The 14,744-nt window shown below is 42.7% G+C and overlaps 1 protein-coding gene across 2 annotated transcripts in view; it reads left to right on the plus strand.

The window, feature by feature from the left end:
- Window positions 1-14,744, plus strand: part of TSHR (thyroid stimulating hormone receptor) — an 89,033-nt gene that overhangs the window by 54,375 nt on the left and 19,914 nt on the right. The window contains exons 6-7 of one of the 2 annotated variants that reach the window (XM_076345226.1): window positions 5,843-5,920; window positions 6,917-6,985. The exons of the other annotated variant lie outside the window; for it this stretch is intronic. Of the exons in view, the coding sequence (XP_076201341.1) occupies window positions 5,843-5,920; window positions 6,917-6,985 (147 nt within the window). The remainder of the gene's footprint in view (window positions 1-5,842; window positions 5,921-6,916; window positions 6,986-14,744) is intronic. 2 annotated transcript variants of the gene reach the window in all.

Raw genomic sequence — 14,744 nt, forward strand, 5'->3', positions numbered from 1 at the left:
TTTGAAGCGGCAGATAGCAAAACATTATTTTACTTCTACCCTGAAAATTTTTGATTAAGATCACTAACAAAAAATAAACATGGGTCCTACATGCTAAAGACTTTTTAAAGAGTAGACCTGCACTTTCAAGGGAGGTATTTCTAAACATTGCTATTCAATGAAAGATAGCCTTTTTGTTTCTTTCATCAGGAAAAAAAAACTGCTCTTGAAGAATAATAGGTTTCTAAATGATTAATGAGGTATAGCTGGGGAAAAAGCTATTTGTTATAACATTCATTACAACACTATGGGCCTTTGAGGTCAAGCAACTTACAAGTAAATATTTGTTTAGAAAAGTGAACAATCTGAAAAATGTCAAACCAAAATAACTTGTGGTGGAAACTACCTATTGGTGAAAACTACTTTGAATGAAAATGGTTGTAGTACAGTTCAGTGTTAGCACATATATATGCACATATATAGCACAGAAAACGAATGAAATTGTTCCTGTCACGTGGGCAATTGTTAGGATTTCTTGGCCCATGGACATTCCGGCCTGGCTTTACTAGACCACATCTAATCCACAAGCTGAAGAAAAGAAAAATTTGCAGAATATTTTGGTTTCCAGACTCTAATATGATTCAGGAAAAAGCAGAAAAAGGACAGACACTTTGCTCTGCCCTTTGTTTCTACCAGCTTTTTCCTCCCTCCTTTCTCCAGTTTAGTCGCAGTAAAGCTCTTTAGTCTTTCTTTGTCCCTTTTGTCACAACAGAGTTTTGGTCTGAAGACACATAGTATTTATTAAGACTGCAGAGTGGGAGTAAAAAAGTATTTAAGAAATGACAGATAGTGAAACACTCATTTGGACAAGAGTTGAGAAGAATAATTAGGTTAGATCACATAATAAGTTATTTCACTTGTGCTAGATGCAGTTCTGCAAAGTGAAATGCCTCTGTCCTCAATAATGTATTATCTGATGTCTTATCTGAGCTTAGCTAGAGAGCAGGATCTCAGCTCTAAAGTCACTTGGGCTGGCTCAGTTGACACGGCCGTGGCAGTGGCTGAAGAGACCTTGGTGGTGCCAGGAGCAACGGTGGGAGATTTAAGCGTGGTGTAACCAAAACTAGCATTCAGTCTCCAAGGCGAGCCAGCTGCGGTGCCAGCAGGTTCCGCAGCGGATTGCTCTAGTACAGTGCACAGGGGGGTTTCTCGAACCAGAGGAACCTCAGGGGGAGCCGAGAGAGCTGCCAGGAGCCCGCAGCTCATGCGACAGCAGCTGGTGAGACCTGGGTGGGGGGGGAGCCAGGAGCAACGGCAGCCAAGCCCCCCGCCACATATAAAAGAAGCCATTAGGGAGCACTGTGACCAGGGCGGGCAAACAGGGGGTGGTGTGTCAGCAAGGGCATGGCGCGGCAGTTTGCGCAGCCGTTTGCATGGCATGGTGTGCAGGAAGGGTGCTGAAGCTCTGCCAGCTCGACCAGGGAGCAATGGTATCCACCTGGCAGAAATCCATGGCCTGTCTAAGCTCTGCACCCACTACGACTGACACAGCTTCCCAGACAGAGCTCCGGTGGGAACACGCTGCCAGCCAGGTGTCAGGCTGCAGGGTGTGCCCTGCTCTTACGCCAGTGTGCCAGTGTCGGGCAGCAGCAGTGAGCACACCTGTGGGAGGTGCGCCCGGGTAGAGGAACTCCTCCGCCTAGTGACAGAGCTCCGGGAGGAGGGGAGTAGGTTGAGGAGTATCAGGGAGTGAGAGAGAGAGAGAGAGACTACTGGAATCACACCCTACCTTCCCTGCGACAGGCCCGACAGGCAGACCGGACACATGATAGGGAGGATTCCCTACCCTCTCTGCGCCTGGCTGAACGCAGTGACGTAAGGGATAGGGGACAATGGCGACAAGTTCCTGCCCGGCGCAGCATGCGCGTCTCCTCTGTGACTACCCCACCTTCCCAGGTGCCCTTGCATAATAGGTATGAGGCTCTGCAAGTGGAACCAAACAATAATGAGGACGATGGTTCATCTAGCTTGGAGGTGTCGCCGAGGTTAAGTCGGCCTATGTACACCCTGCATCAAAACTGCTTCCATAAAGAAAAAAAGACGGGTCATTGTCATAGGAGAGTCCCTTCTGAAGGGAGCAGAAGGCCCAATATGCAGAGCGGACCCACTTCTTAGAGAAGTCTGCTGCCTCCCTGGGGCCTGGGCTAAAGATGTGAAGATGCCACCCTGGTACGGCCCTCAGGTTACTATCCTTTATTGATTTTTCAGGTAGGCAGCAATGAAGTTGCAGCTAGAAGTCCAAGGGCAATCAAGAGAGACTTCAGGGCCTTGGGACGACTGGGTAAGGGATCAGGAGCACAAGCAGTGTTCTCCTCTATCCTTCCAGTTGCAGGGAATGATGAGGGAAGAAACAGGAAGAGCCAGCAGATCAATACCTGGCTCCGAGCCTGGTGTCACCCGCACAATTTTGGGGTTTTTGATCATGCATCAGTCTACACAACACCAGGCCTGCTGGCGACAGATGGGGTACACCTGTCTCAAAGGGGGAAAAGGATCTTTGCACAGGGGTTAGCAGGGCTCATTGAAAGGGCTTTAAACTAGATTTGAAGGGGGAAAGGGTTAAAACCAGGCTCACTAGAGATAAGCCTGGGGGCGGCACACCAATATTTGAGGGACGGTGTGCTAGCAAGGTCCTTCAGTCTGCCATCTCAGTGGAGGTAGGGGATGGAGATCCATGCGGCGACAAAGATGCATGGGTTGTTGATGCGTTAGAAATCCTGGAAGTGCCTGAGAATGGTCACATAGGAATTAGGGCTTCTCCCCCCAAAAAGGTGGCAGGAAAAAAAGCCCAACTGAAGTGCATCTACACCAATGTACGCAGCATGGGCAACAAACAGGAGGAGCTGGAAGCCATTGTGCAGCAGGAAAACTATGATATAGTTTTGAGATATATATATATATATATATATATGGAGTGCTGCAATAGATGGCTATAAACTCTTCAGAAGGGATAGGCGAGGAAGGAGAGGTGGTGGGGTAGCCCTGTACGTTAGGGAGTGTTTTGACTATCTAGAGCTTAATGATGGTGATGGTAGGGTTCAGTGTTAATGGGTAAGAATCAGGGGGAAGGCCACCAAGGCAGATATCATGGTGGGAGTCTGTTATAGACCACCAATCAGGATGAAGAGGCAAATGAAATATTCTATAAGCAGCTGGGAGAAGTCTCACAATCGCTAGCCCTTGTTCTTGTAGGGGACTTCAACTTACGAGATGTCTGCTGGAAATACAATACAGCAGAGAGGAAACAGTCTAGGAGGTCCCTGGAGTGTGTGGAAGATAAGAAAACTTACTGACACAGCTGGTGAGGGAGCCAACTAGGGAAGGCACCCTGCTGGACCTGTTGTTTGTGAACAGAGAAAGACTTGTGGGCGATGTGATGGTTGGAGGCCGTCTTGGGCATAGCAATCACAAAATGACAGAGTTTTTGATTCTTGGAGAAGTAAGGAGGGGGGTCAGCAGAACTGCTACCTTGGACTTCTGGAGGGCAGACTTTGGCCTGTTTAGGAGACTGGTTGAGAGAGTCCCTTGGGAGGCAGTCCTGAAGGGCAAAGGAGTCCAGGAAGGCTGGACATTCTTCAAGAAGGAAATCTTAAAGACGCAGGAGCAGGCTGTCCCCATGTGCCAGAAGACGAGCTGGCAGGGAAGAAGACCAGCCTGGCTGAACAGAGAGCTTTGGCTGGAACTCAGGAAAAAAAGGAAAGTTTATGACCTTTGGATGAAGGAGCAGGCCACTCAGGAGGACTTACAAGGATGTTGTGATGTTACGCAGGGAGAAAATCAGAAGGGCCAAAGCCTGACTAGAACTTAATCTGGCTACTGCCGTAAAAGACAATAAAAAAGGTTTCTATAAATACATTAGCAACAAAAGGAAAGCTAAGGAGAATCTCCGTCCTTTATTGGACGCGGGGGGAAACACAGTGACAAAGGATGAGGAAAAGGCTGAGGTACTTAATGCCTTCTTTGCCTCAGTCTTTAACAGTAAGACCCGTTGTTCTCCAGGTACCCAGCCCCCTGCGTTGGAAGACAGGGACGGGGAGCAGAATGGAGCCCCCATAATCCAAGGGGAAATGGTTAGCAACCTGCTACGCCACTTAGACACACACAAGTCTATGGGGCTGGATGGGATCCACCCAAGGGTACTGAGGGAGCTGGCGGAGGTGCTCACCAAGCCACTTTCCATCATTTATCAGCAGTCCTGGCTAACCGGGGAGGTCCCAGTTGACTGGAGGTTAGCAAATGTGACACCCGTCTACAAGAAGGGCCGGAAGGAGGATCCGGGCAACTACAGGCCTGTCAGCCTGACCTCGGTGCCAGGGAAGGTAATGGAGCAGGTCATCTTGAGCGCCATTCACATGGCACATACAGGACAACCAGGTGATCAGGCCCAGTCAGCATGGGTTTATGAAGGGCAGGTCCTGCTTGACCAACCTGATCTCCTTCTGTGACAAGGTGACCTGCTTAGTGGATGAGGGAAAGGCTGTGGATGTGGTCTACCTGGACTTCAGTAAAGCCTTTGACACCGTTTCCCACAGCATTCCCCTGGAGAAACTGGCTGCTCATGGCTTGGACAGGCGTACTCTTCGCTGGGTAAAAAACTGGCTGGATGGCCAGGCCCAAAGAGTTGTGATGAATGGAGTTACATCCAGTTGGCAGCCGGTCACGAGCGGTGTTCCCCAGGGCTCAGTTTTGGGGCCAGTTCTGTTTAATATCTTTATCAATGATCTGGATGAGGGGATCGAGTGCATCCTCAGTAAGTTTGCAGACGACACCAAGTTGGGCGGGAGTGTTGAGTGGCTGGAAAGCTGCCTGTCGGAAAAGGACCCGGGGGTGTTGGTCGACAGCTGGCTGAACATGAGCCGGCAGTGTGCCCAGGCAGCCAAGAAGGCCAATGGCATCCTGGCCTGTATCAGAAATAGTGTGGCCAGCAGGAGTAGGGAAGGGATCGTGCCCCTGTACTTGGTACTGGTGAGGCCGCACCTCGAACACCGTGTTTAGTTTTGGGCCCCTCACTACAAGAAGGACGTTGAGGTGCAGGAGCATGTCCAGAGAAGGGCAACGAAGCTGGTGAAGGGTCCAGAGCACAAGTCCTATGAGGAGCAGCTGAGGGAACTGGGGTTGTTTAGCCTGGAGAAAAGGAGGCTGAGGGGAGACCTCATCGCTCTCTACAACTACCTGAAAGGAGGTTGTAGTGAGGTGGGTGTTGGTCTCTTCTCCCAAGTAACAAGCGATAGGACAAGAGGAAATGGCCTCAAGTTGCGCCAGGGGAGGTTTAGATTGGACGTGAGGAAAAATTTCTTCACCAAAAGGGTTGTCGAGCATTGGAACAGGCTGCCCAGGGAAGTGGTGGAGTCACCATCCCTGGAGATATTTAAAAGGCATGTAGATGTGGTGCTTCGGGACATGGTTTATTGGTGGACTTGGCAGTGCTGGGTTAACGGTTCGACTTGATGATCTTAAATATCTTTTCCAACCTAAACGATTCCGTGATTCTATGATTTACTTTGCTGTTTCTCTGGCTTTTGAGACAAGGGACCTGTCTGTACTGTTAACCACTATAATCACACAGGTTGGCACACCTCACCAGGACTATAAAACCCATCCACTTCACATGCTCTCTTCCTGGATGCTGGAACATGCTCTATTCTTAATCATCCCACATGTATCTTCTGGCCTTAGATAGAACTAAATGAGTTATTCTACACTTTTATTTATTATCAAGGCAGAGAACAATTAATAATAAAACTGTTCTGGAGAAGCTCTGTTGGACAGATGTTTGATTGTGATGTTTTGTCTCCTTTTTCAGTGAAATTGCAGATAATCCTTTCATGACTTCAGTGCCTGCAAATGCTTTCCATGGGCTTTGTAATGAATCTCTAACTCTGTAAGTTCTCCCAGTTTAAGTCACAAGGCAATTACCTCTCTCAAGCATATGGTAAAATGTTTAAAAAAAAAAAATCGCTGTCCTACTGTCTAGTAGTTTGTAACAGAGAAACACCATAGACAGGTAGTATCCATAATCTAATTTGCATAAATCCTTTACTTTGACAGTGATTTGAATCAGGTCTGCTGCTTTTCTTTAAACTGGCTTGACCAAAGTGGTTTTGCTTTTGTGTGACCCTAATGCCAGTGAATGGTTATACTGGAGAAAATCAAAGGGAAGAGTTTGCAGAGTTCTCCTTCTGTAAATCTACAGCATGGTTAGAACTGTGTCTTAACTTTTTTGCAACCTAAGTGGCACATACCGTGAAAACTAACAGATGGCAAATGTCAGAAGAGTCATATTTGAAGGAAAACTGTTAAATAAAGTTCAGTAATGCAAGCCATACTCAATGTGAGCCACAAGAAAGGGCTGAGGGGAGTGAAAATGACTGTAATGAGTTATGATCTGAACTAGGGGGAAGAGAACTATAATGCAAAAGAATGAATTCTAAAGAAATTCTAAAAAAAATCCTTTTGCTCTAAGGAAGCAAAAGAATGAATTCTAAAAATTCAGGCAGGCTTGATAGTAAAATCATACATACTTTGCTAGGTATTAGTTACTTTAGCCTTCCATAATCAGTCCTAGCAGAATTTTGTTTCCTTGTTTTTAGTTTGCGGGTGGGAAAGTTATAGCAAAGTGTTTTAATCTTGTTCTATCTTTGCTGTAAAAAGAAGTAAAAGATGGCACACCTGCCACATGGTATTCTTGATTCAGCTACTCTCAAGAATGCTGCTGGGCATTTGTTTGACCTTGCACTATAATTGCTGCTTCTCCAAGAGATTAAAATTAACCGATCCATAAATGTGCTGTTGCCAAGAAAAATGATACATAAGATGTTAGGTATTCAGGTATTGAAGCAACCCAAAATACACTTTTTTTTTTTTTTTTTGCTTGCAGCAAACTCTACAATAATGGTTTTACCAGCATCCAAGGCCATGCTTTTAATGGGACAAATCTGGATGCTATGTAAGTAGCAGATCATTCTCTTCTTTCAGAAAAAAAATTATATAATAAATACTCTATGCTTGTTGGAGGCTTTCAAATACATATCTTATTCTAATTATTTTTAAGGAGCAAAGAGAGGATACTAATTTCAGCCAGCAATAAAAATATGGGCACTTAATGTCTTTTGCAGTGTGCTTTCATTTGGTATATATATTTATAGCTCAGAAATAAAATCATGGCAGGTAATTCCAGTGTGAATTTTGTTCTGGTTTGAAGCTACAATAAAATTTCTTTTCACCAGTAACATTTCTAAGACAATTTGGAAGATAATTATGCTGTTTTACTTACAAGACAGTTTATTTTAGTAAGTGTAGCACTGATAATGGTAGCAGCCCTTTCACAGAAATGTCTTATCTGCAAAAAAGAGTGTGCTGTAAGGTGGTGGAAGTAATTCGGAGGAACCAGTCACTTGCACTAGAAATGACAGATGGGAATCTCAAAAGCATGAAGCAACAATGTCAGCTTTCCCTTCACCTTCTTATTGTAGTTTTTGGAATACTAATACTTAGTGAGTGAATAACCTTTTTACACCATACCCAAAAATCATCTGCCTCAATCATTAACACAGAACAAATCTCAGTTTCAGAGGCTCCATTCACTTTGGCAGAGCTTACTCTGGTCCTACAGAGGCTTGACTGAAGAGTCTGGCTGGTAATCTCATGAATAAAGAGATTTCTTCATCATGAGCGTGTCCAGAGAAGGGCAACGAGGCTGGTGAAGGGTCTGGAGAACAAGTCTTATGAGGAGCAGCTGAGGGAACTGGGGTTGTTTAGCCTGGAGAAAACGAGGCTGAGGGGAGACCTCATCGCTCTCTACAACTACCTGAAAGGAGGTTGTAGCGAGGTGGGTGTCGGTCTCTTCTCCCAAGTAACTAGCGATAGGACGAGAGGAAATGGCCTCAAGTTGCGCCAGGGGAGGTTTAGATTGGATGTGAGGAAAAATTTCTTCACTGAAAGGGTTGTCGAGCATTGGAACAGGCTGCCCAGGGAAGTGGTTGAGTCCCCATCCCTGGAGGTATTTAAAAGACGTGTAGATGAGGCGGTTAGGGACATGGTTTAGTGGACATGGTGGTGTTGGGTTGACGGTTGGACTCGCTGATCTTAGAGGTCTCTTCCAACCTTAATGATTCTATGATTCTATGATTCTATGAGCTCTTAAATTAACCAGAGAGGCATGAAAATAGATATGATTATTTTCAGTACTTTATTTTAAATTGGGCTTGAATTCTATAAGAATAATATAAGAGCATCCTTCACATGGTCTTAAACTTTCCAAACTGCCTTTTTTTCCTTAACAGCTAGCTAGACTTCTTAAATTTGAGAAGGTTTGAGTTAAACTAAAGATCTGGGACAGGTCTTATTTTACTTACATTAGTTCAGTTACTTTGAACTTTCATATGAGAAAGGAAGTTTTTCATGATGACATAGTGTTTGTACTAGTGCCCACAGAAATCGCAAGATGTAAAATACGGCAAAATGAATCCAGTTTCTTGACTGAATCCCTCTAAGCTGTATATGCAATACTTAAAACCTTTCTAAGCCTTAGCCAATATATGAACTGTGTTAGCTCTTCCATTTCTTACATTTTGATGAAACAGAGGTTGGAGATGATTTTGTAGGAATTTTTCTTTTTGCTTCTCTGATAGTGTGCAAGTGCTATTGCTTCTGGCCTCTTTGGAATTTTCCTTATTATTAAAGAATGAAGTTAAAATGCAGTTTTAGAAGATCTGGAGTCCTAAACATCTGCTTTATTGGACTGGGTGGAAGTAGAGAAGCAGAAAACACATACTAGGTTCTGCAGATGCTGCTTGCTTACTTTCAGAAAAAGTTTGTAATTAGTATTCTTTAAGGGTATTTCAGTATTCTTTAAGGCCTTGAGGGTAGAGGGCCTTACAGAGAGATCTGGATAGACTTGACAGCTGGGCCATCACCAAGAGCAAGTGCCAGATTCTGAACCTGGGATGGGGTAATCCTGGTTATACATAGAAATCGGGGGACGAGAGGCTGGAGAGCAGCCCTGCAGAAAGAGATCTGGGGGGTTGGGTTATGGCAAGTTGAATATGAGTCAACAGTGTGCCCTGGCAGCCAAAACAGCCAACCATGTCCTGGGGTGCATCAAGAACAGCATAGCTAGCCGGTTGAGGGAGGTGATTGTCCTACTCTACACTGCACTGGTGTGGCCCCACCTCAAGTACTGTGTGCAGTTTTGGGTGCCTCAATATAAGAAGGACATTAAACTATTAGAGTGTGTCCAGAGGGGGACGACACACCTTTCACCAGATGGTGAAAGGTCTCAAGGGCAAGACTTACGAGGAGCAGCTGAGGTCACTTTGTTTGTTCATCTTGGAGAATAGAAGGCTGAGGGGTGACCTCATCGCAGTCTCAACTTCCTCAAGGGGGGCAGCGGAGGGAGAGGTGCTGATCTCCTCTCTCTGGTGACCAGTGATAGGACACGAGGAAATGGAATGAAGCTGCATCAGGGGAAGTTCAGTTTGGATATTAGGAAAAGGTGTTCGATCTGAGAGGGTGGTCGGTCACTGGAACAGGGTCCCCAGGGAAGTGGTCAGGGCCCCAAGCCTGTCAGAGTTCAAGGAGCATCTGGATGACGCTCTTAGTCATATGGTTTAGTTTTAAGTATTCCTGCGAGGAGCAGGGAGTTGGACTCGATGATCCTTATGGGTCCCTTCCAACCTCAGATATTCTATGGTTCTAAGTGAATCTTCCCAGAGAGTGGCTATGATGCACTAGTTAAGCAAATTAAAAAAAAAACCAACACAAAAACAAACAAACCAAAAGAACTAAAACCAGGCTTACTTTCATGGCTTTATCTACCAGCAGTAAAAATGGTTTATTACAACAAACAGTTTTCTCCTAATTAAATCACATGACATTTACTTGGAGCAAAACACTACTCCAGATTTACAAGGCAAACTAGGGAGCTGAACTTCAGCGGTAAAGTGGTAAAGACTTTATCTGTTTGATAAACTACATATTGAAATTTCTAAACTAATTTTCTTAAGTAGTTTGGTTACCACATGCCAAGATAAGGTATAATTTTGCTAAGTGCAAGCTTGGAGATTTGTTGTTTCTAACAGCAGGATTAAGTTAATGCAAAAGCCAAATATTTCATTTTCTGTATTCTGACCTTTCTAATTTGAACTCCTGTTTTATCTATGACTGTACAGCGAAGAAAACACCTGTTTTCCTCTGGGTCTGATCTAAAGTCCTTTGGACTTGATGAAACTAGGAGCAAAAAGAAACTAAGAGAAAAAGAGCGAGGGAAAGAAATTTTCATGGGTTTTGAATGATGACCTCAAGGAGGAAAACAAGTAAAAAAGGAAAATTATCAAAAACAATAATTCATTTCTGACAAATCATTCAAAGTTTCCATGTTCTCCATAAATCAGAAGACATTTTGGGAATCTCAGAGGCTACCTTCTACCATGCAGTGTGCACTTCTACCACTCTTGCAGTATTAAAAGACCTATGTAATTCAAGGAGGTGAAAACAATCAATACAGATATAGGTGTGGAACCGTGCATAAATGGTTTCCGTTATCGTACTGAATGATGGCACTACCTAACAAATCTTCTCATCCAACAAGGATCTGTGTTTTATAGCAAACCACAGTATCGCTGTATATGTTTTATAAAGGCAGGGAAGTAAAGAACCAGGAATGAAGGGCCAAATGATACTTTTACTGAACAGCGTTCATCTGAAAGTTGAATCCCTCGTTACAACACATCATTAAGGTCCATGAACTGCATCACTCCTGCAGACTTCTGCAAAGTGGTGCTCCTGCACCAATGTTTATTTCTGTAAGGAAATTGGTGAGGAAAGAAGATTTTTTTAAAACATACTTCCAGTGAATGGCAAAATATATTTGTGATGAGCTTTTACAGAGCTGTTTAAATTACTGAAATGGAAAGTGTGCAATTTCAAAATCTAATTACAAAGATAAACTCCAAAAGAATATATTTACTTTGGTATACACTCTCAGGGATCACTTACAATGTTTGGCTTAGCTCAGAGTCAAGATAAACAATGGTGTAGAAAAAACATACAATGAATCCTTAATACTGCTCATTTACCAATGCATCTCTTTTGCCTGTTCTCCCTTTCATTAACCTTCATTTCATAATCCAACAGGATGCATAGATACATTAACGTTACATGTCCAGAGCCCATTTAATACTATAGTGAGTGGTGATACTTAAATGTCTGGCCAACATGTTATTTTTCTCCTCATTTGTTAAGCTCTGCCGCCTTATTTTAAAATCAGAAGCTGAAAGCAAGCAAGCAGATACTATCAAATAATACATAATTCCATAAGCCAGTGAGGTATTCCAACTAGGAACTTGGGTAACTTTACTTCCTTTGGAAGAAAATTTTGCAAAACCTCCCTTTTTGCATAATCTGGCTGTTCATTCTTATTCCATCACGCCCTGTGCTGACAAATTGGTTGTGGGACTGCAGTAAAACCTTACCAGTGAAATAATCCAGCTTAAAAAAACCACTGGGAAAGGTGTGTCCAGCCACAATATGGGGGATGGCATGAATGACCTTGGACTATGGAAGAAGAGAAATAGAAATCTTTTACACTGAAAAAAGAAAGTTATGTGGAACTATATGTAGTTAGTTGAAGTAGCTGGTCAGCATTTTTCATTCATATCCTTTACCCCCAGAAGAAAATACACTTTCGGTAAAAATAAAATATTTTGTAAAAATCTCTTCAGACTTTTCAGCATTTTTCAGTTTTTCATCTCAGTTGAAGATTTTAAATATTTTGAATATTCAGGATTTTGTTTTCCTTTTGCCATCTCATGCTTTTCACGTTTGCTCTGTATCACCAAAATGGTGTCCCTAAAGAGCTCCCAAAATGCCCTCAATAATTTAACTTTCATACTTTTGTTTATTTTTAAGGAAGTTTTCTCATATGTATGTATTTCTCCTTTTTGGAGACTATAGCTGTGGTGTACTCTTTGGCTTTTTTGGTCCTACAGAGTTGCTGAATATCGGTACCTGGTGGTTGCTCTTACAAAACAGACTTTAGACTGTAACATTTTGAAACAGAGCGTGCGTGCCACTCAAGCTGAAATCAAAAGTTGCTTTTCCTCACGCGGACTCTCTAACCTGTTATTTCATGAAGCATGCATTGATAATATCTGAATACTCAGTATCTCTGTCATGCCCTGACATGACATTGTCCTGTTTTACATAGCAGCTGAAATGTCCTATTTCTGTTTCATGTCCTTAGAAGATCCTGCTCAGCATACTGCAGTCATGTTGTTTTCTGGTGGGGCTGAGACTTAATGCAGTATTTTTCCCACTTACCCCTGGATCTTGAGTCCATAGAGACTCTGTATTAGTCACTGGCATACTTAGCTTACTGATCTGATTTGATTAAAAAAAGAAGGGGAAAAAAAAGCCTTCTTTTACTTATAGCACTATGAAACCATCAGCATATCCTACTCCAGATTCAGCATTCACTACTCCAGATTTCCTGCATACTTTGCACTGTGGTATTCATGTCTATCTGATTGCCTTCCACCAACTTTCCAAAATGACTATTATTCTAGTGTCCCCACTGAGGATAAATATTCCATTTCACCCATGTGATTTCGAAGACTTCCAACATTTGTTTAGACACGTGGGTACCACTGTTGTGGTTTTCTTTTCTGCAGTGTATGTAAATGACATTATGTACCATTTAGCTATCAGTAACAACAGGATTAAAGGCACTCTCAGAAGGAGCTATACTAGCTACACATAAACTTTCTTTGTCAAATTAATATTTACCAAAGTCTTATTCTTTCCATTTAAAAGAGGTACCTATCAAAATAAAAGGGCTTAAACAACTGTAATCAATTAGCATCAGGAAATTGTACATTCTGATGGGCCTGACTCATCTACGTAAAAACTGGCAGCTAACACTGCAGCCCCTCCTTGGCCCCAACACATGGTTATGAACTTCCCAAAAGTCTCTAGCTGGCTGTTTCTATTTGTAAGTTTGAAGATTTTTATCACGTATGTAAACTATTATATTTCAGGTTTATCACTCACTATGGTGTTCAAATATCAGGGGAAAATATTTCAAAATTGGACAAGCAATTATCTGGTTTTATAATAATGTCTAGTTACTAAAGCAGACAGGTTTTATTAAGTCAGGCAGGTTTTTGTGTCCTTCAAAACAACAACCTAGATGTTGAAATCTTGGATTAATTCTTAGCTCTTGCTCTGGTTTTAATTTTTGATATTATATTTGCAGACAAAATCATGAGGAAATTTGCAAACTGAAGCAAAAGCTCACAACAAAAGTGACTAGGTTGTCATTTACAGAATACGAAAGTCAGTTCTCAGAAAACACAAATGTCAGGTGATACCATATATTTCTAAAGAATGAAAGCTTATTTCAAACAACAATAGCTGAGAAGATGAAGTAAGCTATATTCCTCTGTAAGAAACAAGGCTTTAGGCATGGGTAACGTCCAATCAATAACATGCCAGAAGTGTTACTCTGGCTTGGCTCCGTAAGACTTTGTGTTGTGTAACCCAGCCGAAGCGCATTTACTTCTCATTTCTCACTATGGTGATCAATATAAGCTAAGTGAATGTTATGGAAAATTTGCCAATGACTTCAACCAGGACAGGATTAGAATCTTTACTTGATTTTGTCCACATCAAGAAACAATTGTTCTGACTTTATTATTTTTACAGCTAAACCCCAGTTCAGCTATCTGAATTTGAAAGACTCTTCCAGCACAAAGATAAAATAGTGGCCTTCTGCACTTTTCTGAGTCAATTCAATTAACTCCACAGCCACCATCTCAAATGGTGTTTTTGTTACAGAATTTACGATTAGGAAAGGTTTGACCTTTGTATCTTTGCCACTAACTGGCACAATGGGCACAGCTCACAGCAACTTCGTGGACACCCTCTGAAATATGTTGTGACAACATTTCTATTGTATTTTTTGCCTTCCTAGCTGCAACACAAGCTAGCTTTAAAATGTTTGTAATAGTTCTAGTACCAAACATCCCTCTCTGCTTGAGGTATTACTGCCTGCATCAGTAATATCAAATTCTTTCTCCTTTCATTTCATTTAATTTCTTTAATAGGTCTGGTCTGGGCATCTTACAATGTGGCAACTGTGCTAACTGCAGTCCGAAATTTTATGAAATTCATCTTTTTAAGATAATTATGTTTAAATTCTGAGCAATGTCACCTGGCTTCACTTGGGCAATATTGTTGGTTTTCTCCTATTTCTCTCTTTTGCTGCTGATCTCATCATTGGGCATTTTCTCTGCTTTTATCTACCCTGTGAAACATGACCTCCATAAGGCAGTCTGTCTGCAATCCTTGCAAAGTTTCTGTGCTTTAGTTGGACTGAGGACCACATCGTCTTCTCTTGAGCAACGCTTTACAGTCATGATCTGCAGTCATCTTATTTTTCTTCATTCTTGCATTACAAGGCCTCCCACCAGCCCTGTACCCTCGTTGGTGAAATGTCAAGCAATCCTGACGCTTGTAGTTGTTGGGCCGGGGTCACCCACTGTTGTCATACTTAGGTCGCTATGAGTTCCTGTCATGGTTTAACCCCAGCCGGCAACTAAGCCCCACACAGCTGCTCGCTCACTCCCCCCGGGTGGGATGGGGGAGAGAATCAGAAGGGTAAAAGTGAGAAAACTCATGGGTTGAGATAAAGACAGTTTAATAGTCAA

This window comes from Aptenodytes patagonicus, chromosome 7 (assembly GCF_965638725.1).
Source record: "Aptenodytes patagonicus chromosome 7, bAptPat1.pri.cur, whole genome shotgun sequence".
In the NCBI taxonomy this organism is placed as follows: Eukaryota; Metazoa; Chordata; class Aves; order Sphenisciformes; family Spheniscidae; genus Aptenodytes; species Aptenodytes patagonicus.